The 18,082-nt window shown below is 45.2% G+C and overlaps 1 protein-coding gene across 1 annotated transcript in view; it reads left to right on the top strand.

The window, feature by feature from the left end:
• The window catches only part of LOC124776986 (xanthine dehydrogenase-like), a 437,142-nt gene that overhangs the window by 254,077 nt on the left and 164,983 nt on the right, over positions 1–18,082 (top strand). Inside the window, exons 14-16 of the mRNA XM_047252231.1 lie at positions 5,344–5,442; positions 5,588–5,798; positions 14,363–14,549. Coding sequence (XP_047108187.1) covers positions 5,344–5,442; positions 5,588–5,798; positions 14,363–14,549 — 497 coding nt within the window. The remainder of the gene's footprint in view (positions 1–5,343; positions 5,443–5,587; positions 5,799–14,362; positions 14,550–18,082) is intronic.

Raw genomic sequence — 18,082 nt, forward strand, 5'->3', positions numbered from 1 at the left:
TTGGCCGTCGAATGGCGCTAGCTGCGCAGCATTTGTGCACCGCCGCCGTCAGTGTCAGCCAGTTTGCCGTGGCATACGGAGCTCCATCGCAGTCTTTAACACTGGTAGCATGCCGCGACAGCGTGGACGTGAACCGTATGTGCAGTTGACGGATTTTGAGCGAGGGCGTATAGTGGGCATGCGGCAGGCCGGGTGGACGTACCGCCGAATTGCTCAACACGTGGGGCGTGAGGTCTCCACAGTACATCGATGTTGTCGCCAGTGGTCGGCGGAAGGTGCACGTGCCCGTCGACCTGGGACCGGACCGCAGCGACGCACGGATGCACGCCAAGACCGTAGGATCCTACGCAGTGCCGTAGGGGACCGCACCGCCGCTTCCCAGTAAATTAGGGACACTGTTGCTCCTGGGGTATCGGCGAGGACCATTCGCAACTGTCTCCATGAAGCTGGGCTACGGTCCCGCACACCGTTAGGCCATCTTCCGCTCACGCCCCAACATCGTGCAGCCCGCCTCCAGTGGTGTCGCGACAGGCGTGAATGGAGGGACGAATGGAGACGTGTCGTCTCAGCGATGAGAGTCGCTTCTGCCTTGGTGCCAATGATGGTCGTATGCGTGTTTGGCGCCGTGCAGGTGAGCGCCACAATCAGGACTGCATACGACCGAGGCACACAGGGCCAACACCCGGCATCATGGTGTGGGGAGCGATCTCCTACACTGGCCATACACCACTGCTGATCGTCGAGGGGACACTGAATAGTGCACGGTACATCCAAACCGTCATCGAACCCATCGTTCTACCATTCCTGGACCGGCAAGGGAACTTGCTGTTCCAACAGGACAATGCACGTCCGCATGTATCCTGTGCCACTCAACGTGCTCTAGAAGGTGTAAGTCAACTACCCTGGCCAGCAAGATCTTCGGATCTGTCCCCCATTGTGCATGTTTGGGACTGGATGAAGCGTCGTCTCACGCGGTCTGCACGTCCAGCACGAATGCTGGTCCAACTGAGGCGCCAGGTGGAAATGGCATGGCAAGCCGTTCCACAGGACTACATCCAGCATCTCTACGATCGTCTCCATGGGCGAATAGCAGCCTGCATTGCTGCGAAAGGTGGATATACACTGTACTAGTGCCGACATTGTGCATGCTCTGTTGCCTGTGTCTATGTGCCTGTGGTTCTGTCAGTGTGATCATGTGATGTATCTGACCCCAGGAATGTGTCAATAAAGTTTCCCCTTCCTGGGACAATGAATTCACGGTGTTCTTATTTCAATTTCCAGGAGTGTATTTCCAACAACTGTGATGCCTGATTATTTGGATCTACTAACTGCAGCCTGTTGGATGGGTAGGTTCTAAATATACTTAATGATTTATGTCAAATGTCATAGTGAGCTAATTTTATTAATTTAGTCTTGTGTCAGAAGGAAACCCAGTTCTAAGCAAAGATGGCAAAGCAGAAAGGTGGAAGGAGTATATGGAGGGTCTATACAAGGGTGATGTACTTGAGGGCAATATTAGGGAAATGGAAGAGGATGTAGATGAAGACGAAATGGGAGATATGATACTGCGTGATGAGTTTGACAGAGCACTGAAAGACCTAAGTTGAAACAAGGCCCCGGGAGTAGACAACATTCCATTAGAACTACTGACAGCCTTGAGAGAGCCAGTCCTGACGAAACTCTACCATCTGGTGAGCAAAATGTATGAGACAGGCAAAATACCCTCAGACTTCAAGAAGAATACAATAATTCCAATCCCAAAGAAAGCAGGTGTTGACAGATGTGAAAATTATGGAACTATCAGATTAATAAGTCACGGCTGCAAAATACGATAGCTAAATAATTCTTTACAGACAAATGGGGAAACTGGTAGAGGCTGACCTCGGGGAAGATCAGTTCGGATTCCATAGAAGTATGGAAACACATGAAGCAATACTGATCCTATGACTTATCTTAGAAGCTAGATTAAGAAAAGGCAAACCTACGTTTCTAGCATTTGTAGACTTAGAGAAAGCTTTTGACAATATTGACTGGAATACTCTCTTTCAAATTTTAAAAGTGGCAGGGGTAAAATACAGAGAGCGAAAGGCTATTTAAAATTTGCACAGAAACCAAATGTCAGTTATAAGTGTCGAGGGGCATGAAAGGGAAGCAGTGGTTGGGAAGGGAGTGAGACAGGGTTGTAGCCTCTCCCCAATGTTATTCAATCTGTATCTTGAGCAAGCAGTAAAGGAAACACAAGAAAAATTTGGGTAGGTATTAAAATCCATGGAGAGGAAATAAAAACTTTAAGGTTCGCCGATGACATTGTAATTCTGTCAGAGACAGCAAAGGACTTGGAAGAGCAGTTGAACGGAATGGATAGTGTCTTGAAAGGAGGATATAAGATGAACATCAACAAAAGCAAAACGAGGATAATGGAATGTAGTCGAATTAAGTCGGGTGATGCTGAAGGAATTAGATTAGGAAATGAGACACTTAAAGTAGTAAAGGAGTTTTGCTATTTGGGGAGCAAAATAACTGATGATGGTTGAAGTAGAGAAGATATAAAATGTAGACTGGCAATGGCGAGGAAAGTGTTTCTGAAGAAGAGAATTTTTTAATATCAAGTATAGATTTAAATGTCAGGAAGTCGTTTCTGAAAGTATTTGTATGGAGTGTAGCCATGTATGGAAGTGAAACGTGGATAAAAAATAGTTTGGACAATAAGAGAATAGAAGCTATGGAAATGTGATGCTACAGAAAAATGCTGAAGATTATATGGGTAGATCCCATAACTAATGAAGAGGTATTGAATAGGATTGGTGAGAAGAGGAGTTTTTGGCACAACTTGACTAGAAGAAGGGATCGGTTGGTAGGACATGTTCTGAGGCATCAAGGGATCACCAATTTAGTATTGGAGGGCAGCGTGGAGGGTAAAAATCGTAGAGGGAGACCAAGAGATGAATACACTAAGCAGATTCAGAAAGATGTAGGCTGCAGTACATACTGGGAGATGAAGAAACTTGCACAGGATAGAGTAGCATGGAGAGCTGCATCAAACCAATCTCAGGACTGAAGACCACAACATCAACAACAACAGTCTTGTGTGACACCGAGTTGCTCAATTAAGAGCTTAAGGGAAAGTACCATCTGCCAAAATACTGTTGGCTAGAAAAAGCAATGACATTTTAATATTAGTTGATATAATCTTTATGACAAAATTACTCCTTCCATAATAGCCCTCTGTTTAAGAATTTCCAAGTTTGTTGATTGTTTTGCTAATGTTGTGGAGAGCAATTTTAGACCATAAGAAGGTTTGTGGAGAGTAATTTTACACCACGAGAAGGTGATTGTGTTTTCTTCTTTGGGTAGAAGTGTCTAAGCAAGTGCCTTGTTGCTGCAGCTTGAATGCTTCCAGCCTGTACAGTTTACACAGTATTCATTTAATACATTCAAATCCGTGGGAATGGTATTGTTTTTTTCTTTTTTCTTTTGTTTTTTTTAATGACATTCCGTGCTGCATGACAACTATTTTTTAGATTTCAAAATGTAACTATTATTTGCTTTACACATGGCTATTTTAATTTCAGTTTAGTAGACTTGTTTGAGTTTTGCATATGTTTCTTAACTTCACCACTTTTAATAGATCTGTCTTTAGGTATAAGAAGCAGTATTCATATTTTATTGAGTCTTGGAGTGTACCAAAGTTTAGTGATTCACGTTTAGTGTCATCAATATTTTTCTTATAAAAATGATTGAACAGTTGCTATTTGATATACTTTGGACAATGTCTAGAAACAAAGCAGTGTTCAATTTACATGACCATTCCATTGAGTTTAGTTCTCTTATCATATTTTCAATGTTCTTTTTATTTAATAATCTGTACTATACAAAATTTTTTGTACGTTCAAAGAGTGACTGCCTTATTTTTAGACATAATCCTTCACGATATCAGATTGTACTAATTTAACCACACTACATTGTTTATGTGTCTCATACATCCTAAAACCTCCTGTAAAACATGATGAAGAACTGGATCTACTAACAGTGGTTTAACAGTGGATTGTCTCCCTTAGAACCTTTGTCCTGAACAACCATTGAGAGTTTGGAACTGAAACTAGCATTGATAACTGTAACATGATTCATGACTTTACTTGGTTCTGGCATATAAAGGGACAAAATACAGTTATAAAAATATTTGATTTCATCCCTGATGAAGTAAAGGCAACACTAGACTACAGTAAAAAATCAAATTTAAAAACAAAATGAAATCAATTTTGACTGACAATCCTATCCAATCTGCATGGCAAATTTTTAAATAGATATTCACTCACATCCATGTGCACACACACAAACACACACACAGACTCTCTCTCTCTCTCTTTCTATCTCTATCTCTCTCTGTCTATCTTTCTTTCTCTTGATACTGTGGCCTGACAGTGTTGTACAGTAGGTCTGATTAACATGAGTGATGAGAGAGTACTAAAGGGGCAAGGGCACAGAAGTGGCATATAAGGCTGGATTTTCCTTTCATTGTACACTGAAACGATGACTGTTTTATTTAAACATCTTCTTATTCTTCACAAGGTGACATTTCATTCTCTGTTTAATCTACAAAGCATTCTGCTGGCAGTTCATTGCCTTGAGCTCACAATGCACTGTTTTCTGATGGCACCTTTTCTCCACCAAATTTCTCTCTTCTACCAACCCCATTTCCTGCTTTTCAATGCAGAAGGTTCATAGTTCTCTCTGGCCCTCGTTTCATTTGAGATAATAGATCCAGAATCATATCTACACTGTCATCTTGTCCTATTCTAATCACTAATCTAAAAGACTCAGGAATAGGCACACACACTTGAGTGCACCTTTGTGAACATTGTTTGCTCCACAGTCATCTTCTCTTCTCTTGTCTTCTTTTCTCTCTCTCAAGTCCTAACACTTTCTTTTTTCCCAGCTCTTCCGTTTTCACAGCAAATATCCTGTCCTCGATTATGCTCACCTTTTTCTAGGGGTTACTGTAGGTGTAAGTATATATTTATGTGAGTGTGTTCATTTGTGGAGGGGGAGGGGATTTGTACTCTGGAGAGAATGAAAGTTCAGAAGCTGAGTTACAGTGTCAATTTTTTGTTTAGGTACCTATCCATTGTTCAGTGCCCTCTCTACATGATGAGCATTAGTCTTTACTGATTCCATTATTTGTAGTCCACTCAGATATTGTAATTGTCCCATTAATTAATAATATGATTATTGTTTGAAGATGAAATGAAGCTTGAAAATTTTTATTCGATTTTGTATGTTGAATTGCAAAATTTCCACAGTTCTTGATAATAATAGACTATACTGACATTGTTTTTTTCTCAGGCACTTCAAGGAGTTGTAGCATATTATGATTCGAAGGACATACCAGGGAAAAACTCATTCTCTTTACCATTAAGTGGCCTTGTTACGATTGATGAAGAGGTAATATATATTGGGTAAAAAACTGAATCAATTGTTGATGTAATAATGTCAGTTTGTGAAGTCATTAGCTGCTCTTATTGTACGTTTATTATCATATTTCATTTTTACATTTTGGTATGTAATTCACTGCCTTTTTATGTCAAAGGTATTCTGTTCAGGAGAAATAAAGTTCAATGGCCAACCAGTTGGTATTATTGTTGCTGAATCACATGAATTGGCCAACAGAGCAGCCAAAATTGTTGAAATTTTGTATGAAAGAGTAAAAAAACCTGTTGTAACACTTCGAGATGCCCTCAAGTCAGGAGATAAAAAAAGAGTTGGTGAGGTTGCTACTTGGCCTGCAACAGACACAGAAGGCAAGTTCATTGATCACAAAATTTTGATATTGTACATATAGCTTTTAATGAAATTAAAAAAAAAAAAAAAAAACAATTAAATAGTTAATGAAATGATTTTGTTTTCAAATATTACCTTTTTTAAATTGTTTTTGTTATTTTTTCTTTCTTTCTTTCTGTCAGTACGAACTTTGTTGTAGAACCTCTTATTTACGTGTGGTAATAAAAATCCATTTAGACAGAATTAAGTACATTTAAAATTACGTGAACTTAGTCAACCCACATATGCTGATAAATTCATATTAACTGATTAAGAATATTTAGTTTAGAATTATATCTTTTACATAATTCGGCCTTGGCACACATTTTCTAAATGCAGTGTTTTTTTTTTTTTTTTTTTTTTTTTTTTTTTTTTTTTTTTTTTTTTTTTTTTTTTTTTTTTTTTTTTACTGGATTCCTTCCCGGCGTTAGCTATGGAACACAAGACTGTCTCTATTAGCAGAAAATGGTTAAATATTGCCAAGCCGACGTTTAGTTATCATTGATAAAACACACAACACACTTCACTATACATTTAAGTTATTTGAGAGAACCAACAAATTGTTAAATTTCAACGTTAACTATCCACCTATGAATGCACAAATGTGATACTAGTAATAAATTCCGTCAGTCTCTGGATCGCTGTAAAAGAAAAACATTTTCTTAATTCACTGCTAATTTTTATCTGCTCCCGATTTACGGGTTTGGTTAATTTTTCTTAGCGGAACAATTTTTTAAATGTGCTGCCGCTGCAAATCGTTCGGTCGTGGCACAGCCCAGCAACACTGCTAAAAATGATGAAAATTCTTTAAAGAAATATTGTAGATGACATGGGCAAGCTAATTTACATTAGTAATACACACTTTTGAAAAAATTATTATGTATTTAGACCACAACAATAATTCAACTTACATTAGTTTGTAATTTCTCCTCTAATGGCGGCTAAATCTAGATACAGACAAATGAAGTCTACCTATTCATAAAATGCTACGTCACAGGTTCCTCTCTCTCTCAGCTCTCGAGGAAGACGACAAAGAATGTACACTATGTATTCCTATTTATACGACTATCAACCGTTAATGTCTCTTTGCAATCTGCGGCTGTATTTTACATTTTTGTTATCGCAGATATTGACACATTTCGTAATTACATTATGAGTATAGAAATATTACAGTCATAAATACGTCGAGAATATTACTACAGAAAATATTACAATAATAATGAATGTCCTTTACACAAAATTAAATAATATTTTTTGTTAAATAATTACAGTATATACAAATTGCTTCATAGCGGCGTATATAGTACAATTAAATTTTAGTTTATTAATAGTGTGTGTGCAGCCAGGGAACGTTACAAGCTGAAAATGTTTGTATTGAAGAGTGAACAACAACATACAGCATTAGTTTCACTTTCCTGCAGTATTTTCAGTATGAAGTTTGCCCAAACAATTTTTAAGCGATAGTAGGTAATGCCAACTAATCTGCCTGATACTGCTGAAGCGGGAACGTGTTGTATCCCCGCTTACAGTCGCTCATGTGCAGTGAACCGGCATTTATCACCGCGCCCACGCACTGTGCTCATGGGAGAGGCTTTGTGGCAATAAATGACTAAAGCGGTTTCTGGACAGGACACATTTATTTTTCCTGCCGTTACCATAAATGACAAATAATATACTTCGCTAATGTCTGCCTATATAGGCGCGTTGCACTGGCGGCACGGCTCGGTCACCGATCCCGGAGGGTACACACTCCAGTGACGAGCCGTGGCGCGACCGCGTGGACCGAGCGAGACAAAAGGCCGCGTCACAGAATGTTCTGCCCTTGGCGCGACCGGAGGCGCCGTAACGTCCGCGAAGAAGCGAAAGACAATTTACGGCGACTGCGTTTACGACCGCGCGTACGCATTTACGGCGGAGTCACGTTGACTCGACGCACGTGGTCCGCGGCGGAAGAACTGGGGAGACGTGTGTCGCGTCGCGTCGACTAGCTCGCCCTGGTGGCAGCTTTGTTCCCGTGCGGTCCGGTGTGCGACGCACCGTTGCCGAAATTCCGCATAACGGTACAGCTGCCCCTACTTGTGTCGGCAGTGCCGTAGTTCAGTCCTTCGTGCGTTGGACGGTGCTGCCGCCACACAGATCCCCCCTTGGAGAGCGGAGCTCCGTAGCTGCGAAAACGCGGCGATCGTTCGGTGGCGCGCGTGTGTTTAAAGTTCGCGCGCTGCGTGATGGCAGTGCGGCAGCTTTGGTGGGGGTCGGTCGGCGTCGGTAGGGCGGCGGCCCGTGACGTCAGCGCGCCGGACCGGCGAGCGTGCGGTGGGCGTGTCCTCGCGCTGGCGGCTAGTGACAGCGGCAGCAGGCACTGGCTGCGACTGTCCGTAGCGATGCGCGTGAAGGCGCGCGTTGCAGGTCATTGGTGGTGACGTCTCGAAGGCGCTTGCGCGAGTGCGTTACCGTCGGAACTCGAATGCGGGTCCGGGAGCTACTACGGACAAGCCGGGCGGTGTGGTGCGCGATGTCCGGAGCTCGACGGAGAAGCGAATGAGGTAAGCAGGCGCGGGTGCCGATCCGGCCTCAACGCCCGACGCGGCGGAGGCAAAAGACGCGAACGCGGGTCCAGGAGCTGTGACGAACGCTCGACTGGAGTTACCGGCCGAAGGCACTTCCAGCTGGAGGTCGGGTCTCTACAGCGGACGGCGGCTCGTGGGCGCCGAATTCTGACGGCGTTCGGCGGCTCAGACGCGTGATTGCTGGTTTGGGTGTCGTGGCGCGCTGGCGACGCAGCACGGCCGTTTGAATCGGACGCGGCGGCCGGCGCGCGTGACGTAGTCCGCTGGCGGCTGTGGTGGGGGCGACCGGTGCGCCTGTGGTGGGCGCGGTCCGGGCGGCCGTACCAGCTGTCTGGGCGTGGTGGAGGGAGGCGCACGTGGCGGCGCGATGACAGCGGGCTGCAGCTGTGTGTCACCGGCGGCTCCGGGTGCGGGTTCCGTCTGACCGCTGGCAGAGGGCGTGTCGTCCGTGAACAGATCTTCTGCCGGGTCGAAGAAATGCGTGGCTGATGGAGCGGGCAAGACGTAGGCTGGTTTGACGCGGTCGACTGACACTGTCGACGGATTTCCGTTGCACTCGAGGACCAGCGTTTTATCTCCTCGGGCGATCACGCGGTGCGGTCCACTGTAGGGCGGTCGGAGAGGTGGCCGTACTGCATCGGTACGCAACATGACGTGCGTGCACCGCTGCAGGTCGGCGTGGACGAATATCTTCCCGGTGCCGTGCCGCGTCGGTGCGTGCGCTCGGAGGCCGGCCATGTGACTGCGCAGACGTTCCGCCAGAGTGGGTGCCACGGCGTCGCGTGGGAGTCTTGCATCTTCGACAAAATCGCCCGGGATTGTCAGAGATTGCCCGTAAACGAGGTCGGCAGGTGACGCGCCGATCTCCTCCTTCGGCGTGACTCGCAGGCCGAGCAGCACCAGTGGGAGCGCCTCTGGCCATGAGGTGTCGTGGCAGGTTAGAGCGGCTTTGAGAGTCCTGTGGAACCGTTCGACCATGCCATTCGACGCCGGATGGTAGCTGGTTGTCCTGTGTAACTGGGTGCCACACAGTCTGGCGACGTGCGTGAACAACGCGCAGTCAAACTGGCGGCCACGATCAGTTGTCACGTGACTGGGACATCCGAAGCGTGCCACCCAGGTGTCGACGAATGCGGTGGCGACGGTCTCGGCTGTGACGTCCGCGACGGGCGTTGCTTCCGGCCAGCGAGTGAAGCGGTCCACCATTGTTAGGAGGTACCGCTTGCCTTGTGAGAGAGGAAGCGGGCCGACGAGGTCCACGTGGACGTGTGCAAATCGGCGTGTCGCGTCCGGGAAGGTGCCCACGGGTGCGTGGGTGTGCCTCCCGACTTTGGCGCGCTGACATGCGGTGCAAGTGCGCGCCCATTCGCGACAGTCCTTCCGAAGCCCGGGCCAGACGAAACGCGCAGCCACGAGCGTCGCAGTGGTGTTGGTGCCGGGGTGTGACAGTCCGTGGACACGGTCGAAGGCACTGCGCCGGAATTTCCCCGGGAGGAACGGTCGGTGCGTGCCGGTTGAGGTGTCACACCAAATCTTCCGTGCGGAGCCGGGGACAGGCACCAGCTCCAGTTGCAGGCCGCTGGAAGTGTCGTGACGGAAGCGGTGCAGTTCTTCGTCACTCTCCTGTACTTGGGCCACGTCCTCAAAGTTCACAGGGGGTGAAATAACGGCACACGCTCGGGACAAACAATCGGCGACGATATTGTCTATCCCCGAAATGTGTCGAATGTCAGTCGTGAATTGTGACACGTACTCTAACTGCTGGAGTTGGCGCGGTGAACACTTGGTGTGGTTGTTCTCGAACGCGTGGGTGATGGGTTTGTGATCGGTGAAAATGATGAACTGTCGGGCTTCTATGGACGGTCGGAAGTATTTCACCGCCGCGTACACCGCAAGCAACTCTCGGTCATAAGCGCTCCAAGCACGTTGTGAATCGGAAAGCTTTTTAGAGAAAAAACCGAGAGGCTGCCAACTCCCGCCGACGCGCTGTTGTAACGCCGCGCCGATGGCGGCCTGGCTGGCGTCCACGACTACAGCTAAGTCCGCGTCATGTACCGGGTGCGCGAGCAGCGTCGCTTCCACGAGACTCCTTTTTGAGTCCGTGAAGCTCTGCTCCATTGCGTCTGTCCAATTCACGACGGTCTTTCCTTTTGAGGTAGGACCTTGTAACGCCTTAGTCAGCGGCTCTTGCACTGCTGCGGCGTTGGGCAGGTGTCGACGATAAAAGTTCAACATGCCGAGGTAGCGTCGTAATTCTCTGTGCGTCTGCGGACGCGGCATGTTCTGTATTGCCTTCACTTTCTCCGGTAGCGGTGTCGATCCGGTGGGCGTAATTAAATGGCCGAGGAACTCAATTTCCGTCACGCCAAACTCGCATTTAGCGGGGTTAATGACGATGTCGGCTTCACTCAGGCGCTGAAAGACGGTCGTTAAGTGGCGGCGGTGGAGTTCGGGCGACTTGGAATACACCAAGATGTCGTCGAGGTAGGCGAAGCAAAATGGCAAGCCTCGCAAGACGCCGTCCAGGAACCGCTGCCAAGTCTGGGCAGCATTCCGAAGACCGAAAGTCATAAACAGGCTTTCGAAAAGCCCAAAGGGCGTCACGATGGCTGTTTTTTCGATGTCTTCGGGCGCCACCGGAATTTGGGTGTACGCCTTTGCGCAGTCAATCTTGCTGAACACCGCGCAGCCCGCCAAGGCGTAGCTGAAGTCTTGAAGGTGTGGGACTGGGTATCGGTCTGGCACCGTTCGCGAATTAAGGGCGCGATAGTCCCCACACGGGCGCCATGAATTGTCTTTCTTGGGCACTAAATGCAACGCCGATGACCATGGGCTGCTCGATGGTCGCACGATGCCTTGCCGCAGCATGGCCTCGAACTCTGCCTTTGCTGCTGCGAGTCTGTCCGGCGCGAGTCGACGTGGGCGACACGATGTGGGGGGTCCGGGTGTGGTTATTATGTGGTGCACCGTCGAATGTTTGATGTCTCTCGGTGCACCGGCTGGGCGGGTGAGGTCGGGGAATTGTTCCAGAATGTCAGCGTACGGTCCGGGGCACTTCACGGGTTTAACGCTGTAGTATGCAGCCTGCCGGCGCTGTCCCGCTATCTTTAACTTAGTTGTGGCGTCGATGAGCTGGCCGTTTGCGATGTCGGCTAGTAGCCCGTAGTGGCCGAGAAAGTCTGCGCCCAGGATCGGCTCATTGACGTCGGCCACGGTAAAAGTCCACGAGAACGTGCGCCGTAGGCCCAGATCTATATTGCGGCTGTGTGTGCCGTAAGTTTTAATCGTGGAGTTGTTCGCCGCTGTAAGGCAGAGTGCCTCGGCCCGCCTGCGGTCTCGTAACATAGAACGGGGGAAGATCGAGAGGTCCGAACCCGTGTCGACGAGGTACCTCACGCCTGCCCCCCGTTCCGCAACAAACAGACGCTTCGATATCATATTGCAGCCGGGTGCGCCTAGGTCCGGTCGCAGCTGGCGTTTGGGTGCGAGCAAGGAGCGCGGCACCTGGTTGCTTCGTTGCCGAAGCGGGCGTGGTACCAGCAGTAGCCGCTTTGTGCGTGCTGTGACGTCGGCGGGGTACCGCTGGAGCGGCTGTTGCTGCGTTGCCGGCTGCGCGAGCCACGCCGCCTGTCGCCCGGTCTGCTGCCGCTGCGGCGCGTGCTGCCCTCTTGCTGCGAGCGCGCCAACCGGTCGACTTGCGTCGAGAGAGCTGCCACCTGCGCGGTCAAGTTGTGCACTAGCTGGTGCAGGTCGGCATCCGATGCGGGTGCGGGAGGCGCTGGCCGCCACGGAGGTGGGGGGACGGAGTCGTAAGCTGCCGCAGCCGCGGTGCTAGGCGCCGTTGTCAGCGCGTCGTGCACCCTGTCGGCCAAGTTAGCGACGGCGTCCGCGCATGTAGTCCGTGCCTGTAGCTCACTCTCTAGCCTCGTGTTGCGTGCGAGCAGTTCCTCGACGGTCTTTTGCAACTCCTCTAGTGTCGCCATCTTAGTTCAGAGTCGAATCCTCGTACAAGAGGAAAGTACACAGTGAAAATAACACAAGGGAAACACACGAAAAGAAAAAAAAATAACACTAAGCAGTCCGCGATCCAAATATACGCACACAAAAACAATACAAAAAAAGTTAGTTAAAAAAAAATTTACTACGGAGCACTGTTCGGCGCGGGCGTATGCGCGCAAGCCTACTCGTGGTTCCACGTCTCTCGTACCGACGAACGTTTGTCACCACGTGTTTTTTTTAGCCTCAGATCACGTCGGGGTCACCAGTGAAGCGGGAACGTGTTGTATCCCCGCTTACAGTCGCTCATGTGCAGTGAACCGGCATTTATCACCGCGCCCACGCACTGTGCTCATGGGAGAGGCTTTGTGGCAATAAATGACTAAAGCGGTTTCTGGACAGGACACATTTATTTTTCCTGCCGTTACCATAAATGACAAATAATATACTTCGCTAATGTCTGCCTATATAGGCGCGTTGCACTGGTGGCACGGCTCGGTCACCGATCCCGGAGGGTACACACTCCAGTGACGAGCCGTGGCGCGACCGCGTGGACCGAGCGAGACAAAAGGCCGCGTCACAGAATGTTCTGCCCTTGGCGCGACCGGAGGCGCCGTAACGTCCGCGAAGAAGCGAAAGACAATTTACGGCGACTGCGTTTACGACCGCGCGTACGCATTTACGGCGGAGTCACGTTGACTCGACGCACGTGGTCCGCGGCGGAAGAACTGGGGAGACGTGTGTCGCGTCGCGTCGACTAGCTCGCCCTGGTGGCAGCTTTGTTCCCGTGCGGTCCGGTGTGCGACGCACCGTTGCCGAAATTCCGCATAACGGTACAGCTGCCCCTACTTGTGTCGGCAGTGCCGTAGTTCAGTCCTTCGTGCGTTGGACGGTGCTGCCGCCACACTGCCTCCTTCAGCTACCAATGGTTAGTTCTGATTCTTTTAAGACTATAGGAATGGAAAAAAGTGCTTTGATGATTTAAATAAGTTTGAGTTTATTAAATATGTTTAGTTATATGAAGAAGATAGTATTCATCTGTCAGAATTCAGAAACTAGAAATTAATATAGTGTCTAATCATTATGTTTGAGAGCTCTTATTTTCCACAACACCAACCTAAACATACAGGGCTTTGAAGTTTTCCACAATGGCATCCATATATAAAATTCACTTGGTGTTCACGCCATGTCATGTCAGAGTTAAAACTTTGCTATCTTCTTTGTCAAGAGCTGACAGACAGCCAGGACCAGTCTTTGAAAATATAAGTTTTAGCTCAGACGTGCCAAGACCTGAGCACCAAGAATGTGAAGACTTCTTAAAAAATAGAACCCAGTATGTTGTCCCTGACAGCAAGTATTCATCAGAGACAATGTTATCATTAGGAATGCCCCTGGAAAATGTGATAGCACTGTTCTTATTCTCTGTATAAAGAAATTATCTGATTGACAGACTGAGCAGCAGTTTTATGTTCTTTGGGCATTCTCAGATCTGAAGATGAGTGCTTGGTTAACTGAAACTAGTCATCACATTTTAAAGTTTTATGCTGTGTGGATTTAGATAATTGTATTGATTTCTTTTTTTAAATTTTAATCCCAAGAAATCTACATTTCTTCCTTTCTGACAATGTCAAATACAGCTAATATATGAGTACATCACACAATACATAACATGTACTATTATTCTATAGTTTACATGTAATAATTATATAGCAGGCTACAATTTACTACTAAACTTACAATTATCCTAATTTAATTTTCTAAATTATTTTGTAACTGATGACCCAAGTTTCTAAATTTGGCAATGCTTTCTATGAAAGAAAGTGCATTAAACTAATTGTAATTTGTTGTTTGGTTAATTTATCTTAGAACTTAATATCAGCATTTCAAGAAAGCTTACTTATGCAGCAGGTATTATGGTTTAATCATTTATTTTTGGCAAAAAGTTGTTTTCTTTTAAATTTGTACATAAATTTTTATTACAGCAAAGTCAAAAACAAAACACGTTGTGAAAGGTCAGTTTGATATTGGAAGTCAGTATCATTTCACAATGGAAACACAAAGCTGTGTCTGTATTCCTATAGAGGATGGAATGGATATCTATCCTTCAACACAGTGGATGGACTTGACTCAAATAGCTGTTGCCAGAGTACTTGAGGTTCCAGAAAACTGGTAAATTTTTAGTTGTCAGCTTTACTGTCTGCTTCAATAATCATTTACTATCTTCTGTTTTGGCTCTTTCACATGTCAAAATACATACTGGGAAAAGGCTCTGAGCCACGCGGAATTAGCCGAGCAGTCTAAGGCGCTGCAGTCATGGACTGTGCGGTTGATCCCGGCAGAGGTTCGAGTCCTCCCTTGGGCATGGGTGTGTGTGTTTGTCCTTAGGATAATTTAGGTTAAGTAGTGTGTAAGCTTAGGGACTGATGACCTTAGCAGTTAAGTCCCATAAGATTTCACACACATTTGAACATTTTGAAAAGGCTCTTAACAGTTGATGCCTCAGGAAGCACACAGGCAGTGAAATACATACAAGCTGTTTCTTATTGCTGAAGCTGACTATTTTTGTGTATGATTCTGTTGTCGTAAGGTGGTGGTTTTCTTGTGAGAGGTATTCCACAAATGTTTAGTAGCTGGTGCCATATTTACATACTTTTGTGTGTTCTTTATAACTTATTTCAAAAGTTCTGCTGGTCTGACCTAAGTAAAGAGCATCACAAGTGTTACAGTTGATTTGATAACTGTCAGATTTTTGGTCTGTCAGTGTCATATTCAAACAACCTGAAAAATCCAGGATGGACTAATGACAGCATTATGGGAAGGACAGATTGCTACTTACAATATAGAGAAGATGTTGAGTAGTAGACAGGCACAACAAAAAGAATGCTAAGCATGTGAGTTTACAGCTGAAAGGCCTACTTCTGAACTAGACAACACAGACACGTTCATCCAAGCACAACTGACACACATGACTACTGTCTCTGGCCTCTGAGGCTAGACTGTGAAAAACTGTGTGTTGCCTATTTCAGAACGAGGCAGTGTGGTTGAAAGCTCACATGGTACACTGGCATGTACCCTCTGCCGTGTGCTTCACAATGCTTTGCAGAGTATGGACGTAGATGTAGATGTTTAACAGTCTTTTTTTGTGCCAGTCTGTTATTCAATGTCTCCTCAATATGGTGACTAGCAAACTACCCTTTTCATAATACTGCCACTGTTGTCTTTCTTCATTAGACATTTCTGTATAGAGTTATGCTTTAGTATGACTTTTTTTCCTTGTTTCTTGAGGATGATTCCAGTTCTATGTGTCAGTTTGTTTCCATATGTGAATGTGTACCAGCTTTTCTGTTGAGTTTCTCTGTTGTGTCCTTGTTGTGTCATGGTGGTGCTATTTGCACATGTGTTTACTGTGGGTAGTGTGGGTCTCTGGATCTGTATAGTGATTTTTTCTGTTTTCCTGGATTTTCTTATTCAATTTTGTAATGAAAGATTCTTGTTATCTATTATTTTTTGCTGTCTCAGTTATTACACACAACTCCGTGTTACAGTCGTGTTTGTTGGGTTGTAAGCCCTAATCTGTAGAGCATGCATAAAGTGGGAGTTGATTCTTTTTGGGCCTGTGGGAGGTCAGATGATTGGTATAGTATTGTCTATGTTGCGGTGTTTTTCCTGAATGAATGTTGGTTATTTTTCTTTGTGCTGGATATATATAGGAAGTTCATTTGGTCTGAGTGTCCTTTCTTGAATTGCTCTTTATGTTCTTGTGTAGAGTGTATAACTAACTCTGTGTGTAGTTGTCCCATCTTATGTTCTGGTTCATCTGCCAAGCAGAGAATATTATCCATGTATCTCCACTAGTACAATACATTGTATTTTCCTGGTACTATTCTCTGGAATACTCCTTCATCTGTTTTGCTCATAAAGATATTTGCTAACTTTCCCAAAATGGGAAAGAATTGTAGGTAGAATTCTTTATTGAATTCAGAGTAGTCTTGGTTGGTAATAAGGTATGGGAGTGTGCTTATCTCTGTTATCTGTTCCTGTGGTACCAATATCTGATTGTAGATTGTTTCTTTGACTAGGATTGTGGAGTACGTGTTTTCTACATCAAATGAGATCAACGTAGCTGTGTATGGAATATACAAGCCTTTTATGTGGCTACATATTAGATAAAGTTGATTAATACACCTATAATACCATAGAACAGTTAAATAAAAGACACAATAAGAAACTAAAGCCAGAATAAGATACTAAATACAGTCAAAGACCCAAACAGAACAGGCAGAGACACACACATCATTTCTAACCATGCCTCATAAACCTCACAGTCAATGAACTTAAGGATGAAGAAACACAGCTACTAAAAAAAGTTTAAAACACACTGTCAACACAAAAGTAAATGAGCACTACATAGAAAATTTGATCATAGACTTTGAGAACATACTGTTTCAAGAACAGAAGAAAGCCGCAAGTGCCATGAACATAGGCCTAACAAGAGAATTAATACCCAAAGAAATTAAAAGCATCGTAGAGACAAAACATGGACACAATAAAACAAGAGAAAACCACAGATGCAAAAACTCTGAAAATTCTTACAGAAACACAGAGAAAATATAGCAATAACCAAGGCAGAGAACAGGAACACAGTGTTCCTTGCAGACAAATGAGAATACAGTAAGAAGATATAAGAATTAATATCACAGAATAAAATCATAAAACTGAAGTCAGACCCAACAAAGAGATGCCACAGAAAAGTGGAAAATGTATTAAAGATTGTAGAACACAAACTTGATGACAGGCAAATACTTGTATGACTCATATGAAGCGTAATGTTTCAAAACTCAACAGTCACCTAAAGATTCATAAAGTTAGGCTCCCATGAGACTGGTCATAAATTATAGAAAGGCATCCACATTAATCCTCACCAGACATATGTTAAATGTATTCACACACCTATATAAAACAGAAAATGACAGAACACTGAAAAAAAAAGAAACAGAAGAAATATTCCAGACAAGCTATGTTAGTCTCATTTGATGTAGGAAACATGTACATCATAATCCCAGTCAAAGAAACAATCAAGATAATAGAAAAAGATCTAGGTAATCAAAATCAGTTACCAGTACCAGAGGAACACACAACAGTGATATGCACACTTATACACCTCATTACTGCCTGAAGCTACTTTGAATTCAATAAAGAATTCTACCTACAAGAAGAAGGATTACCAAAGGGATCTCCCATTACAGAAAAGTTAGCAAATATCTTCATGTAAAAACAGAAGAAAGAAACAGTACCAGGAAAAGACAATATACTGTACTGGTGGAGATACATGGATGATATTCTCTGCTTGATAGATGAACCAGAATATAAGATGTGATAACTACATACAGAGTTACACACTCTGCACAAGAACATAAAGTTCACTTTAGAGAAATAACAGTTAGGCTACATAAATTTACTAGCTATATCCATTACAAAGAAAAATAACCAACACTCATTCAGCATTTACAGGAAGAACACCACAACAGACACAACACTACACCAATCGTCTAACCACCCAAAGACCCAGAAAGAATCAGCTGTCACATATATGTTCCACAAAATAAACACAGTACCACTTGAGAAACACTACTATAAAAAGGAACTGGATATAAAAATCCATACAGCAAAAATAATGGCTATCAAGAATCTCTAGTTACAAA

Source organism: Schistocerca piceifrons, chromosome 2 (assembly GCF_021461385.2).
Source record: "Schistocerca piceifrons isolate TAMUIC-IGC-003096 chromosome 2, iqSchPice1.1, whole genome shotgun sequence".
NCBI classification, from domain to species: Eukaryota; Metazoa; Arthropoda; class Insecta; order Orthoptera; family Acrididae; genus Schistocerca; species Schistocerca piceifrons.